Source organism: Nannospalax galili, unplaced genomic scaffold, assembly GCF_000622305.1.
Source record: "Nannospalax galili isolate Female #2095 unplaced genomic scaffold, S.galili_v1.0 scaffold1206, whole genome shotgun sequence".
Taxonomy (NCBI): domain Eukaryota; kingdom Metazoa; phylum Chordata; class Mammalia; order Rodentia; family Spalacidae; genus Nannospalax; species Nannospalax galili.
Window position 1 is genome coordinate 764,426 of NW_008355162.1, and position 22,426 is coordinate 786,851.

At 43.2% G+C, this 22,426-nt stretch overlaps 1 protein-coding gene across 1 annotated transcript in view; it reads left to right on the forward strand.

Annotated features, from left to right (window-relative positions):
* The window catches only part of Rnf130 (ring finger protein 130), a 137,824-nt gene extending 131,905 nt beyond the window's left edge, over window positions 1–5,919 (forward strand). Inside the window, exon 10 of the mRNA XM_008852239.2 lies at window positions 5,730–5,919. Within this exon, the coding sequence (XP_008850461.1) occupies window positions 5,730–5,745 (16 nt within the window). The 3' untranslated portion in view covers window positions 5,746–5,919. The remainder of the gene's footprint in view (window positions 1–5,729) is intronic.
* The last annotated feature ends 16,507 nt before the right edge of the window (window positions 5,920–22,426 follow it).

Consider the following 22,426-nt stretch of genomic DNA (forward strand, 5'->3'; position numbering starts at 1 on the left):
TAATAAGTGCTCAATAAATGTTAGCAAACTAATTCTGCTGAGATTCTGTCACAGTTCTGTGACTAAGATGACCATCTATGGCTGGCAAGAGGCTTGGCAGGTTAAGGCACTTGCCACAAAGCCTGATGACCTGGTTTCAATCTTTGGAACCCATATAGTGGAGAGAACCAACTCAATAAGTTGTCCTCTGCCCCCCCACACACACACACTGTGAAACACATGTGTACACATAAACAATTGGATACAGAACCAAAGGAGCCCTGTGACTGCCTGTGATATATACCTCAATCCAGAGTAAAATAATTATTTGGCCTATAACCACTTCTTTTCTTATCCCTATGCTGTTCTATCAGACTAGGTAATAATATAAGCCCATTTCTTAAGAATTTCACCAATGAGGGGACTGGCAAGATGACTCATTGGGTAAAGGCACTTGCTGCCAAGCTTGACCTCCAGAGTTCAATCTCTAGGATCTATGTGGTGGAAGGAAAATACTGACTCCCAAAAGATGTCCTCTGACCTCCACACACATTCCATGGCATGCCCTTCCCCTCCCCAGCACAGGCACAATAAATAAATGTAATTAAATGTTTTAAAAAGAGCTGGGTGTGGTAGTGCACCCCTTTAATCCCAACACTCGGGAGGCAGAGGCAGGTGAATCGCTGTAGGTTCAAGGCTAGCCTGGTCTACATAGTGAGTTCCAGGCCAACTGGGGCTACAGAGTGACCCTATCTCAAAAAGACCAAAAAAAATTTTTTTTAAAGAATTTCATCTATGAATGGATAGCGACACTCTGGGCACTTGTGTAGACTTAAACAGTTGTCATCTGACTCATTCAGAATCTTCCAGATGCTCAGTATACATTAGCTATTTTAGATAATTTCAGTAGGCATGTTAGCTATTGGAAATCCAAGTCTGGGTCATATTGCTTCAGATCCATGCATAACTGCCTGCATCACTCAGACTCTAAGTTATGGACCTTAGGATCCATGACTTAGTCAACTCTTTGTAGATAGTTGACTTGCAACTCTTCATTTGACTATTATTTCTTTGCCTTAAAAACCATTCTAAAGAACAATGTTCATAATCCCATTTAGAAAAATTGAGTGAATGTGTGTATGCATGTATATGTGTGTGTACACACCTGTGGGTACATGAAAGGACAGTCACCAGTGGTGATTATCTTAGGTTATATTTTGAGGGTAATGTTTTCCTCTCCAATGTGAGCTTTTATGTGTTTTGGGTTTTTGTTGACGTTGTTTTAGTTGTTTTTACAAGCATGAATCAGTCAATTTTTAAAGGCCATTTTTATTGTTGGAGATAATAGAAAAGATAGAAGTCACACTTTCCCTTTTTTTCAAAAAGGCTGATGAAAAAAATCTCTAAATTACTTTATTCCAGAGAAAAGTTTCTAAAACTTAAAATTCTTCATATATGAATTTTTAATCTGTCTTCTCACTTTGCCTTTACCAAGAAGTAGCAGCCAAAATGAGATCCTTTTCATTTTAATCATCCTGGTTTAACCTCATCCATTTGTAAGTAGATTGAAAGATCTGTGGGCATTTTAGTGACTACAAACTGATAGTAGACTTCACCACAAATATACCTACTAGAAGTTTTCTTTCCTAACAAAGGAAAGTAGCCTTGTATATTAGTTTCAGCAAGCCCTGGATGCAGTGTATTCACTCCTGAAGCTCTGTGGGCAAGATAAAGCACCATGGGCAGATGCAAGGTTCCATGTGGAACCCAGGCAGGTCCAGGTCTCCCTTGCTGTAAATGGATTGATGACTGCTGGGAAACAGCCCAGCCAGGGGCAAAACACTCCATTTTGCCCATACTCGGGGATACCATTCACCGAGGGCTTTATAATATTGGCTAAGTTGAAAGTCAGAAGCCCATGCATTTTGAATCTTTCTGTTCTGATAAAATAGTATTTATTCAAGTACTCTACTGTGACTAATTGTGCCATAAAATTTTTTTGACACTGCAAATAAATCTGGTGTATTTTGAGACTACAAATATAAACAGAATGATGGTCAAAGAAGCAAATAAGCGCAAAGCAAACACACTTAGGTTCTAGCTTCTCACACTTCTAATTCTCAGTACCTAGGTCTGTAAGATTAATTGACTTCGTTTCCCATGAGAGAATTTTTTGTTCTGTGTGTTCAGATAAGCTTTGTGAAATCCCAGTATCTGCCAACTTATATTTGTTACTCTCTTTCCCTCGCTGTGAGAAAGATAAATTTTCTCTTTATTGTTTTCATCTGAGGAACAAATATGTAGATGATGTAGGAGAGATTTTTAAGTTGAGTGGAAAGTTAGACTTTATATCTAGGGCCTTTTTCTAGTTCATAGATTCTGATTCTTAGAGCTCATGTCTTAAGATTTGCAGAGAAGTGTAGCCCCAACACTTGGGATTTTTTAAATCAGTCTGAACAGGAGGAAATTCTTATGACATGGTTAATGTGGTAAAGTGTGTGGAGCAGATATTCCTGTGCTGGGACCTAAGATTGAGAAGCCCTGACTTCTGGACTCCAGCAGGTGGGTGGGCCCTGGTATCCCCACTGATCATCCTGGTGACCTGTCCAGGTGTAGTTGTAGGTATTTATCAACCAAATAAAAGCAGCTGGTGTTTCTGTTGTATTCTGTACTCAATATTTCTGAAGTATTCTAGTCATAACTCTTGTTGCCTACTGGTGTGCACCACCACAGCTAGCTAGGCTTCTCTGAAGAACATTGGACTGGGCATGATGCTGCACATTTTTAATCCTAGCATGTGGGAGGCAGAGGCAGACGAATCTCTGTAAATTCAAAGCCAGTCTGGTCTACATAGCAAGTTCTGGCCATCCAGGGCTTCAAAGTGAAACCCTGTCTCAGAAAATAAACAAAGAAGAACATTGACAGATTAGCAGAGAATTGATGTAAAAGGGTCTGAAAATGGAGTTGCCTGATGTCTTGGGGAGGTTCTGCTTAGAAAAGAGGAAAGAAGAGCTTGTGTTGACTGAGAACCCATTTGTACTCACAGTAGCCTCAGGTTGGCATAGCCAGGGCATAAGATAGTAATGCTTGCTCTAGCTCTAGAGCTCTGATACATCTGGGACAAGTAGATTTAATGTAAGAAAAGAACTTGCTACCAGGCAGAATTGTCCATTTTGACAAGGGATACTTTGAAAGCTTTCAAAAGCTCAAGCTGTTACCTGGCTGTAAGAGGCAGATCTCCCTTCGAATCATCTCCTCAGAGCACAAGTAACAGAACTGGAGGCTGCGTTGTAGTTGTCACTTAACAATGTTTTCAGAGATCTTTTTTGCCATCTCCCAGAGTGAGATCTGTTTGCTTCGTGACCTTGTACTCCCACATACATAACTAAACAAACTTCACAGGTGTTCCTTTATCACATACAGTATTTTCTGACATAATCTGTCCTGTACTTTGTTGTTTCTCTTAACACCAGCCATAAAGTGATTTTATAAGCCATTAATAATACATTGTATTCTGCAGTTTGGGGAATACTGATCTTAAAGAACCTTAAATTTTTAGTTTCCAGACAAATATTCTTGATCAAAGTAGCACCTGTCTATGCTTTTTATTTTATTGAGAATACTTTTCTTGTAGTGATCCAGTAAAATTTGCAGTCACTCTCAGGTGTAGGCTGGATAATGGATCCTCTTCCTTCTTGGAGTATTTCTCAGTTTTTTTGTTTGTTTGTTTGTTTGTTTTGGTCTTTTTGAGACAGGGTCTCCCTGTAGCCCCAGCTGGCCTGGAACTCACTATGTAGACCAGGCTGGCCTCGAACTCACAGACATCCGCCTGCCTCTGCCTCCCAAGTGCTGGGACTAAAGGCTTGCGCCTCCACGCCCGAATTTGTCTTTTTAATCACCCCAAGTCTGAGACTTTAGGCACAGAGGAATACACTGAGGCTCAGAGGGCTTAAATGATTCCTGAGAGGCTCTGTAAGAACAGGGCCATAGAATTCAGTCCCAGTGCTTCTGCGCCCAGCTCCTCTACACTGCTTGACCTTGACCACTCAAAAGGCCCTTCAAGGGCTCCAAGCAGTGTGACCGAAGAAGCTTAGTTTCTAAAGATGGTTTGGAAGAAGGACGCTAAGGGGACAGCTCCGTAGGTTAACACTGTGCTGTCTTTGGGGGTATCATTTTTCTTCCCCCCAGAAGCAGTTAATGTTACATTAGTTCATAATTTCTTAAAGGAGAAGCAAAATAAGGTAATTTAAAGATCTTTATGTGCTCCTAAAAGGTCCTTCTATTTCATAATCCCCAGTTTTTCTGAGGAAATATTACAAAACAATATGCTACTTTGATGTGAACTAACAAGTAAACAGAGCATCTCACATGAAGTTGTGAATATCATTCACATCAGAGCTCTTTCCAAAAAAAAGTTGACAGCTACCTTCTTTTGATGCCATTTCCCCAGTGCTCACTAGGCACCAGCCATCTGGGGAAAAGGAGGAGGGTTCCGAGGTCTGGCCTTCCCCAGCAGGAGTCAGAAGTGAAGACAGAACAAAGGGAAAGAGGAAGGGAACACTGCTCTTCTGACTGCACCCAGGAGAGCTGCTGCTTCTGCACTGAGGAAGTCAAGAAAAGACAGGGCAGGGAGACTGGGACTCACAGGAAGAATTGAGGACACACAGAGAGGAGTACACAGAGCAGGTTCAGGGTATGTGGTTTGATCAGTCTGCTAGAGCTAGTAGCAGTGTCAGCAAGCAGACTACAAAATTCATTCATTCATACCTTAGTCTTATCAACAGTGGGGAATGTACAAGACCAGCAAAAATATAATTCTTGGTAGCTGAGAAGTTCCTTTGAAGCAGTGGAGAATGGAGGCAGAAAGACAGGTTAGGTACAGTGCTGAGTTAAGGAAGAGGTCGCAATAGTAGGGAGGAGAGAGAGAGAGAGAGGAGAGAGAGGAGAGAGAGAGAGAGAGAGAGAGAGAGAGAGGGAGGGAGAGGGAGAGAGAGAGACTCTGGAGAGGCCTAGGATAGCAGAGGTGAAGTAGCTTACAGCAAAGAGGAAGAGCTCAGCTGAAGACTTGATTTGGCAACAGTGGAAATTACCCAGACCATGTTGGTAGGGAGGCCCTGCTCAGGGAATGAACCAGAATACAAAGAGCTGGAAGCAAGTGTGTTCTCAGGGCCAGGGGCTGCAAAAAAGGCAACAGGAGCCTCAGAGCATCAGGACACTTCGTAAGACTGCAGGCACTTTTTAGTACCTGGTATAGACACCGACACTGACACACCCTCACTACATCCAAAATCTGAGGAACTCCTGGAACATCCCTGGAAGTCTGTGTGCTTCCATTCTTCCAAATAAGTGCTAGCCTTCCTGAGTGGTAAGGAAGGAACCAGTGTAACAAAAGCAGCTGCAGGTTCCAGCACACACAGCATGTAGCAAATGTATTTAAAACTACAAGAAGCTGAAGATCATCTGACACTTGTCCCTATATATTAAACACGGCATTGTTAGCCTGTGCTTCTTCCCATATTCCTTTTGGGACTATCAACGCACTCCCAGGATGACCAGCCCCTTGACTCTAGATCTAGAACTGCTGGTTTCAGGCAAACACTAGTGGCTTACTGGCTTTACCAAGAAAATTGGGAACTAGCTTGGGTGAGTCCCAGGCCACCCTCTAATTAGGATCACTTCTTGGTTATTTTAAAACATTGACAGCTTCCTTTAACTAATTAATGACCTCTTTTTTCCCTTTTATTCCATAGGGTAGAATGGTTTTGAAGACAGGAAAAAAAACTGCTTTCTGACTGATTGCCTTGAAGGAAAAAAGAACCTATTTTTGTGCATCATTTACCAATCATGCCACACAAGCGTTTATTTTTAGTACATTTTATTTTTTCATAAAATTGCTAATGCCAAAGCTTTGTATTAAAATAAACAAATAATAAAATAAAATACATTGTGTTGAATGTTATTCACCGACGTGTGTCTGAAGGCTGATTTGGATATCACATACAGAACATGCTCGCGACTCCCCATGTCTGCCGGTATTTTGACATTGGCTCCTACTGTACCTGAATAGGAATGAAGAGTGCAGACATCCTGTGTAGCTCTGCTTCTGCAGGGCTCCACTCACTTAGGACATTTTATTTTCTTCAAGGATGCTGTTCACTACAATAAGTGCTCCTTCCTTTGTGATTGATCCGTCTTCACCAGGACCTCAGCTCCACCTCTGAGGCAGCAAGGACTTTTAGCTATGTTGCACCTCATCGTGTCTCCCATACGTAGAAGTGTGCTTTGCCTGTAGTAAGTGCTCAATAAATATTTGTGAGGTGAAAGAATGTGTGTAAGGGTTTCAAAAATAACACAGATTAGTAGTAAATTCTATCCAAGAAACTCTTTTTACATAGTTTGTACAGTATTCATTGAAAAAGAAATTCTGAGCCGGGCGTGGTGGCGCACGCCTTTGATCCCAGTACTGGGGAGGCAGAGGCAGGCGGATCTCTGTGAGTTTGAGGCCACCCTGGTCTACAAAGTGAGTTCCAGGACAGCTGGGGCTACAGGGAGACCCTGTCTCAAAAAAACAAAAACAAACCAAAAATATTCCAAAAAGTTGGATGAGAGCAGTTTTAACATGTATAAATTAAATATTTTGCTTTATTGATGAAGAAAATATTGAAATATTTTATTATATTGCATGTTTGAAGGATGATCAGTATTTGTAAACTCATGAGCAATAAATTCTTGGCCTTCCACCTCAGTGTCCCTGAAATAACACATGTCTCTGGACAGCTCCTTCACAGACCATGCAATCATCATAACTGTCTCAAGTCCAAAACATTTTCATCATTCCAAGAGGAAACCTCATTCCCATTAACAGCGCCCCCCACTCCTGCCAGCCCCGGAATCCATAAATCTCTATGTTTTCAGAATACATACCTGTTCTGAGAGTTCATATGAGTACAGACCTGTAATACGTAGCCTTTTATGCCTGCCTTCTATTTAGGATAAGGTGCTCAAGTGTTATCCATGTTGGGTCATGTGTCAATACTTCCTATACAGATGTGATTTGTTTTCATACATTAATTGTTTATCTTGCAACCTTGCTGAATTTACTAACCCTAATTTTTCTTTAGGATTCTTTAGGGATTTCTGTATACATGATCATGTCATTTGAACATAGTGGTATTGTTTTTTTTTACAATCTGAATATAGTTTTGTTGTTGGTTTTGCTCATTAATCCCTAGGTGGAACCTCACATAACAGGTGTTGAATACAAATGATGTGAACAAATATTCATTTCTGTTCTGATGTGGTGGTGGAGGGGAGCTTTCATTTTGCAGCGCAGATGAAGTTAGCTCTCAGATTTTTTTATGTTCTGTTCTGACTGTGGTGGTGGAGGGGAGCTTTCAGTTTGCAGCGCAGATGAAGTTAGCTCTCGGATTTTCTTCATAGATTACCCTTTTTCAAGTTGAAAAGGGGTTTTTTGTTGTTGTTTTTTGGTTTTAGTCTTTTTGAGACAGGGTCTCCCTATAGGTCTAGCTGGCCTGGAACTCACTATGTAGACCAGGCTGGCCTGGAACTCACATAGGTCCACCTGCCTCTGCCTCCCAAGTGCTGGCATTAAAGGCATGCTCCACCACACCTGGTGAGAAAGTTGTTTTTTAAAAAAATATTTTGTTGGGGCTGGAGAGATGGCTCAGCGGTTAAGAGCTCTGACTGCTCTTGCAGAGGACCCAGATTCGATTCCCAGCACCCACATGGCGGCTACGAACCGTCCTTAACTCCAGTTCCAGGGGAATCCAAAGCCCTCTTCTGACCTCCTCAGCATTGCACGACATGGGTGCACTCACATACATGCAGACAATACAGTCATACACGTAAAATAAAAATAAAATACTTTTTTTTATTTTTGTTATTTTATGTGTATGAATGTATTGCCTGCATGTGTGTAAGTGTACTCCTGTCATACAATGCCCAAGGAAGTCAGAAGATGGTGTTGAATCCCCTGGAAATGAAGTTGTAGACAGTTGTTAGCCACCATGTGGGTACCGGGAACCAAACCCGGGACCTCTGCAAGAGCAGACAGTGCTCTTAGCTGCTGAGCCACCTTTCCAGCCAGAGAAAGTTATCTTTGATTCTTGGCTTATTGAGAGTTTTTATCACAAAAGAATTTTGGATTTTGCCAAATTTTTTCCTATGTCTGTTGCAGTGTTCTTTTAGCATTCTGTCCTTTCTTTTTTTTAATATTTTTTTTATGTGTATGTATGTATTGCCTGCATGTAGGTAAGTGCAGTGCCCGCAGAGGTCAGAGGTCAGGGTCGGATCCCCTGGGACTGGAGTTAGGGACAGTTGTTAGCTGCCATGTGGGAGCTGGGATTCAAACCCGGGTCCTCTGCAAGAACAGTCAGTATTCTTAACCACTGAGCCATCTCTCCAGCCCCCATTTTGTCACAGTATTTTCTTTTTTTTCCTCCTTTTTGTAGGAGGTTTTGATTTTGTTTTGTTTTTTTCGGAGACGGGGGTCTAGTTTTGTAGCCCAGGGTAACCTTAAATTCCCAAGTGCTGTAATTACAGCATCCACTATCAAGCCTAGCTGTCACACTGTTTTTATTTTTGTTTCGTATATTGAACCAACCTTACATTCCTGGGATAAATGTCACTCACAGTCTGTAGTTCTTTTTATGTGTTGCTTTATCCAGTTTGCTGGTGTTTTGTTGAGGATTTCTTCATTTTTATAATGGACATTGGTCTCAAGTTTTTTATTTTGCCTTTACCTGGCTTTGAGATCACTGTAATGACTCATAAAATGAATTATGTTGTTTCTTGTTTTGGAAAGGCTTATGGGCAGATGGTTAACTTTTCAGATGTTTGGAAACCATCCAGAACTGGGCTGTTTTTTATGGAAAGTTTTAGGCTTAGTTGAAGTTACTGATTTGGGGTCCTCAAGGGGTTTTTTGTTTTGTTTTTGGCAGTCTTCCTATGTAGCCCAGGCTAGCCTGGAACTCATGTGCTCAAGTGACCCTTCAGCTTCAGTGCTCTGAGTAGGTATATTAAAGACACATACCACCACCCTAGGCTTCGTTTTAAAATACAAATGTTTATAGCTAAAAATTTCCTTCCAAGTCCTATTTTACCTGACTGTATTTATTTTTATTTTACTAATCTCTAGTTTCTCCTCTGATTTCTTTGACCCATTGATTATCTAACAATTATGTTGTTTAAATCCTACATATTTGCCAATTTTCCAACTTTCCTTCTGTTATAAATTTTTTATTTCATTTTAAATTCTTCCAAATTCATTCATTGGTTGGAGAACATAAGTTTTTATATGATTTCGGTCATTTTTAATTTATTAGAACTTTTTTAATAACCTAACATCTCATCTGTCTTGGAGGATGTTCAGTGCCTATTTGAGAAGCTGTGTTCTGCTGCTGTTAGTGTTCTGTAGATGTCTCTTAGGTCTGGTTGCTTACGTATAACATCGGATATGTATAATGCTCTTCATACGCATCTCCTCTTGTTTATCTTCTGTCTGGTGCTGCCCATTGTAGAAGGGAGTATTGCCATCTTTAAATGCTATTGTTGAATTTGCTCTTCCTTTCTTCCATTCTATTAACTTTTACTTTGTTTTGGGTTCCTTTGTTAGCTGCATGTGGAATTTGGCATTTTTTTAAAGTGGTACTGTTTGTTCATTACATCCTATCTGGCCTGAACTCACTATGTAGACCAGGCTGGCCTCAACCTCACAGAGATCTGCCTGCCTCTGCCTCCTGGGTGCTGGGATTAAAGGTGTGTCCCACCACGCTGGGCAAAAGGGCCCTCTAGATGGTACCAGCAACCACATGACCTTGTTCTCTAGGGAAGGATCTGTTGAGTTGACAGCTTTCCTTTATGTGGTTGGTTTTTCTCCTGGCAATGCTTTTGTGAACTTATAGTATAGTTTACCCACACACTTTGTTTTATTCCATGGAAATCAAAGTAGTTCTTCCTTTTCCAGTCTTTATGATGAGTCATTTCCTTTCAGAACAGTCATCAAGAGATAGATGTAGGATGTTAAAGGACAGTGTTACTGTTTCTGCTAGTTTAATGTCTTAGCATTAGGTAATACTTTTGAAAATAGTAAGTGCTGTTCAAGCCAGGTACATACTTTTTGCAAGAACTAAGAGATGAAAATGAGTAAATTTATAGAATGAGATTGTCTGCCAGGCCTGGGAGAGGTTTTGTGTGTGTGTGTGTGTGTGTGTATACCTTAAAATGTGAATTTTCATTCCTTAGGGCCCAACACAGAGTTACCATCAAAAGGAAGTTACTTCTTACTAGGCCTGGTATGCTTGGAAGCAGTGTGTAAAATTGATTTTTTTTTTTAATATGTGTGTATTGCCTGCATGTAAGTAGGTACATCCATGTTGCTGCCATGGAGGACAGAAGTTGTCAGAGCCCCTGGAACTGGTGTTATGGAGAATTGTTAGCTGCCATGTGGGTGCTGGGATTCAAACACGGGTCATCTACAGGAACAGTGTTCTTAACCACTGAGCCATCTCTCCAGCCCCGAAATTGAATACTTTCTTGTTCACTATTTTGGAAATTACAATAACCAAATTTAGTCTAGAACAGATACTTAGTTTTAAATCCTCCTTGGAGAAACTTCTGTAATGCATAAAACATAAGTTGTTTTTGCTTTAGTTTTTTACAAAAAAAAAAAATTATTAGCCGGGCGTGGTGGCACACACCTTTAATCCCAGCACTCAGGAGGCAGAGGCAGGCAGATCTCTGTGAGTTCAAGGCCAGCCTGGTCTACATAGTGAGTTCTAGGACAACTGGGACTACAGGAAGAGCCTGTCTCAAAAAGACCAAAAGAAAAAAAGATCCTCTAAAGAGGTGCTTACCATAGGAAAGCAATTCAGATTCACCTGGTTCTATGTCCAGTCTGGTGAAATTCAACATCATTTCCCTTTGGCCAGCTGACTCACAGCTTTAGACTTTGAAATGGCAGAGAAAAGATCCCAAAGTTTCCTTAACTTTTTACCTTCCAATTGTTGGGCTATATACTATGCTAAAGTCCTTTTCCATGTATGTGGCACAGGACAGTTTTTAAAAAATAGAATTTAATAGCAACAAACAGAACAAAAAAAGGGAAGAACCTGATTCTGCACTCAGAATTTCATTTTTAATTCTTATTTCTGTGCCACATACATGAAGAACTAGAGTTAAAGATGGTTGTGAGTTGCCATGTGGCTGCTGCTGGGATCAGAACCCAGGTTCTCTCAGCAAAAGTAACAAGTGCCTTTAACCACTGAACCACCTCTCCAACCCTGGATGACTTTTTTTTTTTTTTTGAGGATTTCATACATGAGTACTGTGTTTATATTCTTTCCACCTCTCCCTGCCCCCTCCAACTCCTCCAACGCCCTCCTCTCAAATTCAAAAGCCCTTCTTCTTTATTATGTGCACATACACACACACACACACAGAACCTACTGCATCCATTTGGTGGTGTTCATGTATGCATGTGTCACAGGCATTTTTATATCATGGAATAAACAGTAGCTGAGCCTTTTGCTGTGGGAAGACATTTGGAAACTATTTACCTGCCAGCTGTGTTCAAGGACACTGTTTTTACTCTAATTTATCCTCCTGTTCTCAGGGGCCTAGTATTTTCACTTGGATGGTTTTTCTGTTTCCTTTTTCTTTCTCGCAGGGCAGGGGCCCCATCTTGGAAAAGGGGTCTTGTATTCTAAGATAAGCATGCTTAGGTCTGGGAGTGAGGAGCATCCTGCTGCCAGAGCCACCTTCTCAAAGAGCTTAAGTAGCATTTGACAGTTTATGAATACAATGCATATTACAAAGCCCCACTGTAAAACAAAATACTAGCAAAGCAGAGCAGAGCATTTTCAGGGCATTGTTTTAACCCAAGAGTTGTATTTAAAATTTACCACAAACATATTTAAAACCTGTTCCTTAAGATTATAAATCAGTATCCCTACAGAGACAGTCTCTCCACATTGTACTGGCAATGTAAGCCAGCATGATAAGGCAAAGAAAATGAAGGCATAAGTAACAAGAAATAAAATAAAACTGGGGCTGGAGAGATGGCTCAGCAGTTAAGAGCACTGACTGCTCTTGCAGAGGACCCGGGTTTGATTCCCAGCACCCACATGGTGGCTAAGAACTGTCCTTAACTCCAGTTCCAGGGGAATCCAAAGCCCTCTTCTGATATCCACAGCTTTGCATGACAGGTGCACTCACATACATGCAGGCAATACACTCATACACATAAAATAAAAATAATAAATATTAAAAAATAATAAAACTACAACTATTCACAGACAACATAGTATATGCAGAGCATCTCATGTATCCTACAGATCAGCTCTTAAAATTAATAAGCAAATGTAGCAGAGTTAGTTATATTTCTGTTCCAAGCACTGGACCAGTGGCATCAACCCACAGTTCCAGCTACACAGGAAGCTGAGGGAGAAGAAGCACTTGAGCCCAAGAGCTCTATACTCATTCAGCCTCGGTAACATAGCAAGATACTGTATTTTTTTTTTTTTTAATTAGGAACTGGGGCCAGGCGTGGTGGCACACGCCTTTAATCACAGCACTTGGGAGGCAGAGGTAGGCGGATCTCTGTGAGTTCGAGGCCAGCCTGGTCTCCATAGTGAATCCAGGACAGCTGGGCCTACAGGGAGACCCTGCCTCAAAAAGGCCAAAAAAAATTAGGAACCGGCTGCTCTTGTAGAGGACCTTGAATCCCAGCACCCACTTGTAACTCCAGTTCCAGGGGTTCTAACGCCCTCTTTTGGCCTCCTCAGGCATTGCATGATGTGGGCGCACATACATACATGCAGGCATAACACTCATACACATAAAATTAAGTTTTTAAAAATTTTATATATACCAAAAAATGAAGTTTTCAAAAAGTTCCTGTTTTCAAAAACATCAGATAAACATATAGGGAAATATATCTAAAAGAAGACATGCAAGCCTTCTACCCAAAAGTCTGTTAGTGATGAGAGAAACTGAAGATGATGTAATTAAAGGAATGTAACAAGTTGGTAGATTGAAAAAAACTCAGCATTGTAAAGTGTTAATTTTCCTATTAATTAAAGACTCGCTGACAGTTCAGTAAGATCCCAGTAGTAGGGAGGGAAGCATGAAAAGGTATAATTTGACAGACTTGGCAAATTCTAGAATTTATACGGAAATGAAAAGGGCCAAGAATGACAAGATAATCTAGAGGAAAAATACAGCAGAAGGACTTGTAGAACCAGAAATAAAGACTTCATAAAGACAGCAGTTATGACAGTGAGGTAGGGGCTATGGATGGCTCAGTGGTTAAGAGCACTGGCTGCTCTTGCAGAGGACCGGGGTTTGGTTCCCAGAGCCCATGTTAGGCAGCTTGCAACCATCTGTAACTGCAGTTCCAGGGGATCCAGCACCCTCTCTGGCCTCCATGGGCACTGCATGCACATAGTACACATATATACACATAAGCAAAATACTCATACATGTATAATAACAAAGATGGACAAGTGACATCAGTGCATCTCCCAAACCATGCATTTATGGACACTGGCCCTGGGATAAGGAAGTCCTGCACAAGATGCTGCTGGTCTGTCAACTGCCTATACAGGAAAAAATAATCTGAATTCTTGCTTCAGTGTCATACTTTAAAAATGTGATTGGAATGAATCATAGACCTAAATGTGAAAGGTAAAAGCAATGAGTCTTCCAAAAGATGTAATTAAAGGAAGAGTAGAGTCTCCAAAAACTTCCATTTGAGGCAAAGAGTTAATCATGACTTTAAAAAAAAGAAAAGAAAAAGAGCACTAAGAGCACTAGCCTTAGCCGGGCGTGGTGGCACACACCTTTGATCCCAGCACTCGGGAGGCAGAGGCAGGCGGATCTCTGTGAGTTCAAGGCCTGGTCTACATAGTGAGTTCCAGGACAGCTGGGGCTACAGGGAGACCCTGTCTCAAAAAAAAAAAAAAAAAAAAAAAAAAGAAAAGAAAAGAAAAGAAAAATACGAACCATAAGGTATGATAGATAAATTGGTCTACACTAAAATTAAGAAAATCTCTATCAGAATACACTATCTTGGGAGAAGAGTTCTGAAAAGCTTGTACTCCACAAAGGATTACACAGAATGAAGAATAAAAAGACTGCGAGGCCTAGGAGGATACACCTATAATCTCAGCACTCAGCTAAGGGAGGAAGGTCATGAGTTCAAGGCCAATCTGGGCTGCATAGCAGAAACACTGTCTCCAAAAGAATAGGCACTGGGGGAGAGAAAGAAAAGAAAGACTGGGGCTACTCTTGCAAAGGACCCACTTTGGTTCCCAGCACCCACATGGTGGCTAACAACTGTAACTCCAGTTCTAGGGGAATCTGACACTCTTCTGACCTCAGTGGGCATAGCAACGGAGAGTAGCCATGGTTCCCCTGGGAGAAGAGAGAGGTCATGGTGACTGGGGATCGCTTGAGGGGTTTGTGGGGTGCTGGTGGCATTGTTTCCAGATCCAATTTTTATTCCATGGGTGTTCTGTCTTTGTGCGAATTCATGTGGCTTGTGCACCTGTGTATATAGATTAAGAGCTTACTTAATAACATTATGTAGCCAATAACAACAGCAATAAAATTAGGAAAGGGGTCAAAAAAGCCATTCTGCTTCCTTGGCAATACCAGCCTCATGCCTTTGTCTGAAATTCAGCTGCTTGTGTGTTTCTCTCTGGGCATTACATATTTTGCAAGGAAACCAGTTAGCAGATATAGATTACTGAACTAAGGTTCAACCTTATTTTTTACTTTTATTTTTAGGTGATAGGGATTGAATGAACCAGGGCTTTGTTTATGCTAAGTACATGCTCCACTGAGCTATATCCCCAGCCCTGTCCTGACCAGCTTCCGGGAGGGCAAGGGATTATTACCAAGGTCTAGTTTCAGCTGACTCTAACAGAAAGTGTTAAGTAATGCCAATTTCCCTGGTTTGAGCTCTTCCTGCAGAGCAGAAAGTTAGCACTTTAAAAAAGTATATGGTCTTTAGTACTGTTAGATTACACATGTTCAACTAGAGGTCAAGACTGGGTTGTTAGAAATCCAATATCTCAGTTTTTACTTAGGACTTGACTCTCAGAGGTCTATTTTGTACAGAAAGTAAGCATCTTTGAATAGATCCTAGTTTTGTAAAGACAGATGATTTTAACATAGGAAAGTTAGATAGACGTGATCCTGCTGCTTCTAGGTCAATGCTTTCAGTCAATGCTCATCTGTGCTTTGAAATAGCCTGCCTTTCCCTGCTAATCACACTATTTCAAAACCAAGAACAGTTATAGAGCTTTAAATTCCCCCACTTCAGCCAGGCATGGCGGTGCATGCCTTTAATCCCAGCATTCGGGCGGCAGAGGCAGGTGGATCTCTGGTCTACATAGTGAGTTCCAGGCCAGTGGTGGGGTGGGAGAGGGGGGAGTACAGGGAGACCCTGTCTCAAAAAGACAAAAAAAAAAAAACCCTGTTTCAAGGGGGCTACATGAGACCCTAGAAAGAGAGAGAGGAAGGGGGACGGGAGAGAGGAAAGGAGGACAGGAAGAGGGAAAAGAAACTGCAAGAAGATGCCACTTACACTCAAGCGAATGAGATGGAAAGGACCGACACACAGCACTGGTGAGAGGCACCGAGGTTTCATTCACTGTTCATAGGAATGTGAAATGGTGCAAACGCTACAGAAAACAACCTGGCTGTTTCTTGAAAAGTTAAACACTTACCCAATCACTCCATTCCTGGGTTTTTACCCAGGAGACATGAAATCATATATTGCGCATAGTTTATAGATGTTCATAGCAACTTGATGATTCAAAATTCTAGACAGATGCAAGTTAACCTGTTTCCCAGGTTAACAGCAAAAGTCAAGCATGCTTACAGGGCCGGGTCAACCCAATGCCAGAGGGCTTGCCTAACATGTTTAAAGCCCAGGGTTCCAGTCTCAGCACTGGAAAGAAGTATTTGTGCTTCTACTGAAGGATACCCAACTTCTTTTTTTTGGTGATACGGGGCTCTATTGGAGGAAACCCTTGGGAAAATATGTTTCAAAGCCGATGCGCATTCCTTTCCTCCCAGGCCCTGTGGAAGCGCAGGCTTTTGCTTACACTAAGTCTGTTTTTCTTGTTCCTTTTCCAGGCGGTCACTTCTTTCACCAGAACTCCTTGTCGCCTCGTAGCCTGGTGTACGAAAGTGAATTCTCCACAATTGAACCTTCTTTGGACATGTATGATGAGAACAAAACCTGATTTTTTAAATAATGGGCTGTTGGGGGTCACTTCTTTTGTGATTTGATTTATGATCAACTTTCTTGTTTTGTATTCTTCTGTCAGCGTCTGTTTTGGAAGAATGACAGCACTTCCAAGCACAGATTGGTTCAGGGTTAAATTGCAAAGTCCCCCAAGGTGAGGCTTTGAGGACAGCATTACTGCCCAGGTGAGCCTCGTGGTGTGGAATACCCACCCAAACCCGGCCACTGAACATGGGCACTCACTGAGCCTGGTCATTTCCAGAGAAGAGCTGGGCCGGGGGTTAATGATGCATTACAGATATGTCCATGTTGAATAGTCACATGCTGTTCTGTGTCAGGGTGGCAATGGGGTTTTTAAAATACATTTTGTGATCGTCACATGCATGCTGAAACCTGCAGGTAAAGCTTCCCACAACAGCACACGTCACAGCTCCTGCCTGACCTGCTTTATTTTGTCGTCTGTTTCTCACTGTACTTCCTGATAAAGGGCCTCTTTACGTAGAGGGTCAAGAGAAGTTTTGCCTCTTGTTCCACTTCTGAAACTCTGACCACCTTGTTGTCTTCTAGAGCTAGGCTTCAACAGACCAGGCCACGGGCCCAGAGTCTGTGTGTGGGCCCAAGTGGTCCTCTGCTTTGTCGTTTCCCAGCATTTGTGATGAGCATGCCATAAGGTTGCAGATATTTACATAGCCACTGAATACTGAAGGTACCCTGTCCCCACTACCTGTGAGGACCCTGGCACAATGATAACAGGGGACAAGGCTAGAGTTTGTCAACACGAGTGGTCTTGAATGTTTTACTGGGAAGAGCAGCTTCCTGTTGCTAAATGCCAGACAGGGACCCTCTTCTTTCTTCATTGCCCATCTCAGTGCCCTCCAGCCAGCCTCAGCACCAGCATAAGGACACACTAGAGCAATGGCAACCAGATTTACAGAACAGGGTGCAGTGGCCAGGGTGGTAGACACTGGGTGCACGTGTGCTCTTTCCTCGCATCCAGGATGACATAAGAAACTTGTGGCCTATAGAATGAAACCAGAAGGAACAAATGTATGAAGCGGACCACTTCTGGGCAAGAAGTCACACCACAGTTCAGTTTGTGTCTCCTCACTCACATGCACTGTGGAGAGCTGTGAAGACAGTCAGATCCTTGTTACTAGAATGTAACTTCAGTGTCCAGATGCCTGGTGTGACAGACAGCCCAGCAGGCAGATGCATGACTCTCCAGCCCCGTCGCTTTTATAGTCTGTGTGGAACGTCAGTTGGAGGTGCACACTTGCCATCTTCACACATGTGGCTTCTCCTTCTTAATAGGATCTTGTCTTGGAACAGGTCACTGGGATGCCTCAGGCACAGCTGTGCCCAAAACAATGTCTTCAGAGGACCTGAGTGGTGACAAGCCTGTAGGAACACGGCCGCAGGGTGAGCCCCGGCACTTTGCTTTGCAATACGAGGCTAGAACAGGACAGATCTCTAAAGTCTTAACGCTTTTGCTCTTTATTGCTTACCAAGGGCTTTTGTTTGTCTTTCTCTTTATAGTCTTTGTACTATAAAAAATATTTTTGATAAAGTTTCAATAGAGAATCATTCTGAAAGAAGTTCTCAGTGAGAGAATACATGTCAGATTAGACCTGTTTGCCAGAGATCCAGGGGCAAGAGTGTTGATCTTGGCTCATTGGCAGGGAGGCTAACTCAGTTCTAAGGACTCCACTGTGTCTGAAGCCCCCACCTTGCTTTCTCCCAAGCAAAACTCAGATCCCCATGATGATTTTCTTCTGATTTCTGCAGTCATGCAAAGGCACCTACATTAAGTCCCACTCCAGATACTTTCTTTACTAAAAAAAAAAAAAAAAAGTCTTCTAAAATTTACCAAGACAGTGTTTGATTCTCTGGGAAATCTGAGGCACGTGTTCATCATAGACTAACCAAGAAAGCAGTTCTTATGAGGGAATTTACTCAAAATAGTGCTCCAGATCCCAGGTTGACCCCTTTTCCTGAAAATTGGGGTCACATTCAACTCAACTACAGAATGTCCCATCTCTGTCAGGAGGGACACTGGCTTCACTGGGGTCACATGCTTCAGGAGTACAGCGGATTCCATTTTCTATCACAGATAACTGCCTCCTGCCAGCAGCTTTGTGAGGGGCTCCCCAGGTAGAACTGGGTGCAGAAACATCGCCGGAATGTGCCACAAGACACACTCCCAGCAGGATTCACAGTGGCCAGAAGCATCAGCTGCAGACTGGAGACACTTACCACCCTCCCATGGAAGAGTTGCTCTGGTCCTGTCATCTCAGGCAGAGCAGAAAGCTGACTAGCCTGTCATCTGGGTGTGAGGTCTCTGAAGGTGAGCACATCCACCCCAGGCTCTGCTTTTGCTCCCCTCTTGGGAAGACAGGCTCTACCACCCAGCAGTTCCAAACTACTCCCAAGACCCCCTGAGCCTTGCTTTTGAACCAAGTTGGTTGGCTCTCACACCTGGTCTGGAGGGATATCCACAAGGCACATCCCTGAACACCAATCCGGTCGTGTGGCTGAGAATGGGCTTCTCAGCCACCCTGATACGTGACAGCCCTAGAAGTCAAAAGATGAGGTTGGAAAGGCATCCGACAAAACATCGCTGAATTTTACAAAGCGGCACGTGCTGTGGCTCCTTGTACCTTGTCCCCTTACCTCCATGCTTTCATTGGTCCAAGTGCTAAATGACACTGGCTTGAACTGAGGAAAAAGCCACATGCTCTTTTGCTGTGAACCTTTACAGTTTGGACAGTTGTTCTGATACAGGAAAATAAGGAAGTGATGTTCACATCAGGAATAATGCTGACAAGTGGTCACTGCTCAGAAATGTCAAGAAACAAAAACGCTGAATTTAAGACTAGCATTTAGAAGGAAAAAGAACCATAAGGTTAGTTTTATTGACAGACTTAGAAAGTTCTCACTCTGTTATCTGACTCATGCACTTGGAGTTACGGTGAATCAGTGGTCATGAAGACTTGGGGGGCTAGGCATGTATCTCAGTGGTAGAGTAAATTCTTAACATCCAAGACCCCAGGGTTCAAGCTTCAGGACAAAAAAGAATGTTTTGGCTATTCTAAAATCTGGCAGGTTACCACCCGACCATTAGGTGAAAGCAAGTAAAGGTGAGTCTTGAGGAAGAGGGTTCCCGGGCCTGGAGGGGGTGGCAGTGCAGCCTGCCAGGATCTGAAAGAAGGGCGGGGAGTTGGAGCAGAGCACGTGAGGGCCTTGTGGCCGAGGCTGGCATCTCTTCCGTTTCTGGGGCAGGGAAGCCTCTGTGAAGAGGGCCAGGCTTCAATCTCTGCTGAGAACAGGAGTATACTGGGCTGAAGGCTGTGTGGGAGGCAGAGAGCAGACTAGCCCCTGGAGAGTCCTGGAATGCCAGAGGCTAGTTTGGAACCAAAAAGAAACTCTTGACAGACCTCAGACTCTGCTACTAAAGGAATAAAGCAAGGAGGGAGCTGTGTGCAATGCAAGGAAGTCAGGTCTAGTCTCAGTGATTGGGTATGTATTAGTGGGCACTAGGAGGGCCTGTACAACCCAGCCCTGAAGTGATAGCTACATGATCCTGAGCCCTGGGAGGCTCTGCATCTTCCCTTTCCCCTCCCCATGCAGAGGCACACAGGCTCACCCTAGCAGTTCAAATGATAGTAGTACCAAAGGGGACTGCAGTTGCTCAGAGACATGGGAGCCAGACTAAAGAACATCGATGGCATGTAAGGCAAGGACAGAAATAACTGATTTAGAAGAAAACATTGTGCATAATTTCCCTTCAAGAAAGGCAGTCCATGGGCTGGAGAGATGGCTCAGCGGTTAAGAGCACTGACTGCTCTTGCAGATGACCCGGGTTCGATTCCCAGCACCCACATGGCGGCTTCAAACCGTCCTTAACTCCAGTTCCAGGGGAATAGGAAGCCCTCTTCTGACCTCTGCAGCATTGCACGAAATGGGTGCACTCACATATATGCAGGCAATACACTCATACACATAAAATAAAAAATAATAAATTTAAAAAAAGAAAAAGGCAGACCTGCCAGGTCTCTCTCCAGTGTTTGGAATGGGAGGTTAAGTGTGTTTAAACTCAAACCGCGCTCCCTTCTGGGGAGATAAGAATAAGGAATCATTATCACAGGAGTGACTGTCCAGACACCCACAACTTGAAATAAGTGCCTGCCTTCCCAGATCCAGATGACAGCAATTGTTAGAAAAGAGTTATGGAGTTCCGTCTTTTGTTTGGGATAAAGCTTCGTCACAGTCCCTTGACAACCCATCTGGAAAAGGATGAGCGTCTAAGATCCTTGATGTGGCTGGGATCCCTGGGAAGCACCTACAGACTGTAAATGTTGTCATGCCAGAGGACACAAAGGAGTTGGCTATGGGTAAGATACCTGTGTCTGTAACACGAACCTGTGGCTTTCCTGACTGTCCCTAGAAACAGCAGGAAAGGCCAAGCAAGGCAAATGCCTGAGGAAAATGCAGACTCCATGCCTCTGACTGGCTGGCCCCTTGGCCCTCTGCAGGTCACCTTATTTGCAGGTCACACCATTCTCCTGGATCCTGGGTGGCATGGGCTGAAATTAGTGCTCTCATAGCCATGGAGTGCCCTCAGGGCACTGGCAGAGTTGGTTGGTTCCCCTGTTCCTTATAGTATCTTAGATGATCCCAGCAAACTGATCTTTGATGAAAACAGGACAGTCACCTGTGTTTTACAGAGCTGTGACCCCATAGGCCTATAGTGACCATGGAAGGGATGGTCCTGTCAGGTCCAGCTGCTAAGAGGGCAGCACTTCTACATTTAAGATATGGTTCTAAGGACCCCAAGATGACCCTGAGGGGGCCGCCCAGCCTATCCCCTGGGCTTCCTCCTGCACTTCACTCTAGCTTAAGTCATTTTTTTCTGTTTTCTTCACTCTGACTTGGAGAAGAAAGAAGAAACTTTATGACAAAAGGACAGAAAAGCCTTTGAACTTTATGCAACTTGAGAATTGAACTTTCATCAGGATTCAATGCTGCCAGAGTCCCTCAGGTCTCTGCCCTAGGCGCTCTTGGGTTCCTCCTGTTGACCCCTTAAGACAAAGGCTGGAGGAAGTACAGACCCCATTTCACAGCCTAAAAGAATTATTTTTCTTAGAAATGCCAAGCCCTGGGGAAACATGGGTGATGTCCCAGAGCTGAAGGTGACACTCAAGCTCAGTAGTTAGGGCCTTTTGCTACCCGATCCTCCTGTGGAAAGGCTGAGACAGAGAGCATCAGCAGCACATTTCTCATCCCAGCTTCCAGGGTCCCCAGAATATTTGATGCCGAGCTGACACGGCTCATTTCTCACCAGTCCCCTCAACTCCACTTGCTGGGCAAGTGCTTGTATGGGGAAGGGACATGTTTGGCCACCCACAAGCCTGCCTTGGCTGTCAGAACCTCACCCCTGCTGCCTACCCCCGCCTGTTTTTGTCCACCTCCTCACAGCCAACAGTCAGAAATAAGAGATGATCGTTCTGAGCTACTTTTTACAAATTTAACCCAACATAACATGAACTGTAACTTGTTTGGGGAATTATCCTTCATCCACAATTAAATCTAAATGTATTTACATTATGATATTAAAGGACTTTTCTAACGACGAGAAGGTACTGAATAAATATATATATATTCTAAAAAAAGGTGGAGGGTTGGGTAAAATGTGGCATCCCAAGCCATTTATTTCCCTTCAGGTAAGCAAGCTGCATCTGTTGACTGCCACCCATGCTCTGTGGGTGTGGCCTGAGCCAATCACCAATCACTAGGTGTGGCCTGAGCCTATGTCCAGCACCTTTTGGGGGTCCAGCCACAATGATGCATGCCACCTCACTGGCAGTCCTGACTGACCTGCTGATGCGGCTGGAGAAGGGCTCCCTGGGCTGGTGCTTCACCCAGAATCTGCTGTGTTCAGCCTAGAGTGGGAAGCAGCATGCACTCTCAAGAGGCAATAGCTCTGTCCAGGAAAACCAGACCAGTGTTCACAGAAACAGGAAGGCTCCAAGCTGGAAGGTGACAGAAGGGTGTGGAAAACAGCATTGCCTCTTAGAAATGCCCTGTTCCTATACAGGGAAAGGGATTCATCTAAATCCCAAGGCCCCATATGTCACAATTATTTTTGACCCTCAGTAGCTTTTATACTCATAG